The 2417-nt window shown below is 39.2% G+C and overlaps 1 protein-coding gene across 1 annotated transcript in view; it reads right to left on the bottom strand.

Moving 5' to 3' along the window:
* Nucleotides 1–1491: 1491 nt before the first annotated feature.
* LOC102771780 (zinc finger protein 551-like) overlaps nucleotides 1492–2417 on the bottom strand; it is a 7875-nt gene continuing 6949 nt past the window's right edge. Inside the window, exon 3 of the mRNA XM_015571806.1 lies at nucleotides 1492–2417. This exon is cut by the window's right edge and continues 17 nt beyond it. Within this exon, the coding sequence (XP_015427292.1) occupies nucleotides 1625–2417 (793 nt within the window). The 3' untranslated portion in view covers nucleotides 1492–1624.

The raw sequence follows: 2417 nt of genomic DNA, 5'->3' as shown, positions 1-2417 counted from the left end.
TCTCCTTTCGCTAGCTTTGAGTTCTTGCTTGTCAAGCAACAACCTTGAGGTGCATACCCTAGAGGGGCCACCAGAATTCACAGCACCTTTATATTATTTTGTGTGCCAGTGATTTCAGCTACAGGAAAGTTATAGAGGTCCTCAGAATGTCCTAAAAGATGATACAAGCCACAGGCCCTGGAATAATTATGGGTTAATGTCCAGAAGAGGTACTTTTCATCTCGTTCAACTGTAGTCTCTTCCATGATTATGAAAACAAGTGTTTCTGTCCCTATTAGTTCCACCTCAGAGATTCACAACAAATGAAAACAGCCTATGAAATTTCATACATAATGGCACATGGCCTTTCTGGAGCACGTATAGAATAGTTCTCTAAACATTGCTGAAACTTATGTAATACAAACTTTAATGCATATTGTTTGTACAAGCACAACAAAGGCTTCCTCTTCAGGGTGACCAGTGGCCTCACCAATAAAAGAGGCACCTAATTTCAAATTAAAACCACAAAGTCATGTACACTTTCTTTTACAGCCTTGGGCAGCAATACAAAATAAGCCAATATTGGACAAATAGTGATTTTCTGTCATGCTGTGCCTTCCAAAGCACGGAAAGTTTGGGACCCCAACATATCCATTTACTTTTCCACGCTGACAGATCACAACTTTCCTTTCAAATCATCCCAGGCAGTGAATAGAACCAACAAACTAAAGGTACAAAAGAAAAAAAAAACATTTACAAAAACATAAATGGGAGCAGAGGACAGCAAGTAATTTGCAAGCTAGTGAATTAGAATGGAAACAATTCATCATAACATAATGTAAGAACCACAGTGTCCCGGACAGAGGCAGCACTTCTTAATTAAGGACAGGTGCTCTGCATGAACCCTGGGTCAGTTTCAATCCCTAGCCAAAGATAAAAGAATGAAGGTCCTGTTAAGAGCTCAGAATAATCTTAATTTCCTCCAGCACAAGTGAGAACACAAAATTCATTCCCCTAAGCACACAGGTTTTGTGACCAATGCACATTTTTCATGTGGTAGAGGTGAAATTGTTCAGCCACAAATACTCGCAGTGACATCAATGGGATATAAGGTCTGGGCAGATTGACAAATGCAGATCCTTCAAGTCTCAGTTGTACCTGAAGCTTATGAGGAAACTAGCATAGTACAGTAGATCCTTGGGTTATGTCGGAGATCTGTTCTTACAGTGCGATGTAATATGATTTCCGCTGTCAGTCGGAACCCACCTACATAAGTACCTATGTCACTCACATGGAGCACATACACAGCAATAATTAAGTGAAACAGTAAAAAAAAAAAGATAACTTCATGACCTAAAATTTAAAAAAAGATAACAATTTCTGAACTTTACTTGTGGCAAATAAATAATAGAAAACATAAAGCACATATGTACATATGTTGAAATGATGAAACTTTATTTTTTATAAATACTGTAAATGGGAGATGGCAACGTAACCATAAAACAGCGTATGTTGAGTCTGATGTAACCTGAGGACTGCCTGTATATCTTTCTAAAAAAAAAGTTTATATTCAGTAAATGGGTCCCAAAGTATCTCCTTCAGTATTGCCATTATGAGTGAGAAAGATAAAATATGATCTGGATATTTAAGCCTTTTCTCCAGTGTGAACTCTCAGATGTCTAATCAGGCTATGTTTCTGGCTAAAATATTTCTTACATAAACTACACTCAAAGGGTTTTTCTCCAGTGTGAACTCTGTGGTGTTGAATGAGGTTAGAGCTTTGACTGAACGACTTCCCGCAATCACTACATTGATATGGCTTTTCTCCAGTGTGAACTCTCTGATGCTCAGTGAGACTACCGAACTGCATGAAAGACTTCCCACAATCACTACACTCATATGGCTTTTCTCCTGTATGAACTCTGTGGTGTTTAATGAGGGCAGAGCTCTGACTAAAGGACTTCCCACAATCACTACACTCATATGGCTTTTCTCCAGTGTGAACTCTGTGGTGTTTTAGGAGGTTAGAGCTATGACTGAAGGACTTTCCACATTCACTACATTGATATGGCTTTTCCCCCATATGAATTCTCTGGTGCTCAGTGAGAGCAAAGATTTGCCTGAAAGACTTTCCACAATCACTACACTCATATGGCTTTTCTCCAGTGTGAACTCTGTGGTGTTTAATGAGGGTAGAGATCAGACTGAAGGACTTCCCACAATCACTACACTCATATGGCTTTTCTCCAGTATGAACTCTGTGGTGTTTAATGAGGGAACAGTTCTGACTGAAGGATTTCCCACAATCACTGCACTTATATGGCTTTTCTCCGGTGTGAACTCTGTGGTGTTGAATGAGGTTAGAGTTTTGACTGAAGGATTTCCCACAATCACTACATTGATATGTCTTTTCTCCAGTGTGAACTCTCTTCTGGTTA

The sequence above is a fragment of the Myotis davidii genome, unplaced genomic scaffold (assembly GCF_000327345.1).
Source record: "Myotis davidii unplaced genomic scaffold, ASM32734v1 scaffold729, whole genome shotgun sequence".
In the NCBI taxonomy this organism is placed as follows: Eukaryota; Metazoa; Chordata; class Mammalia; order Chiroptera; family Vespertilionidae; genus Myotis; species Myotis davidii.
This window is presented reverse-complemented; position numbering and strand designations above follow the sequence as displayed.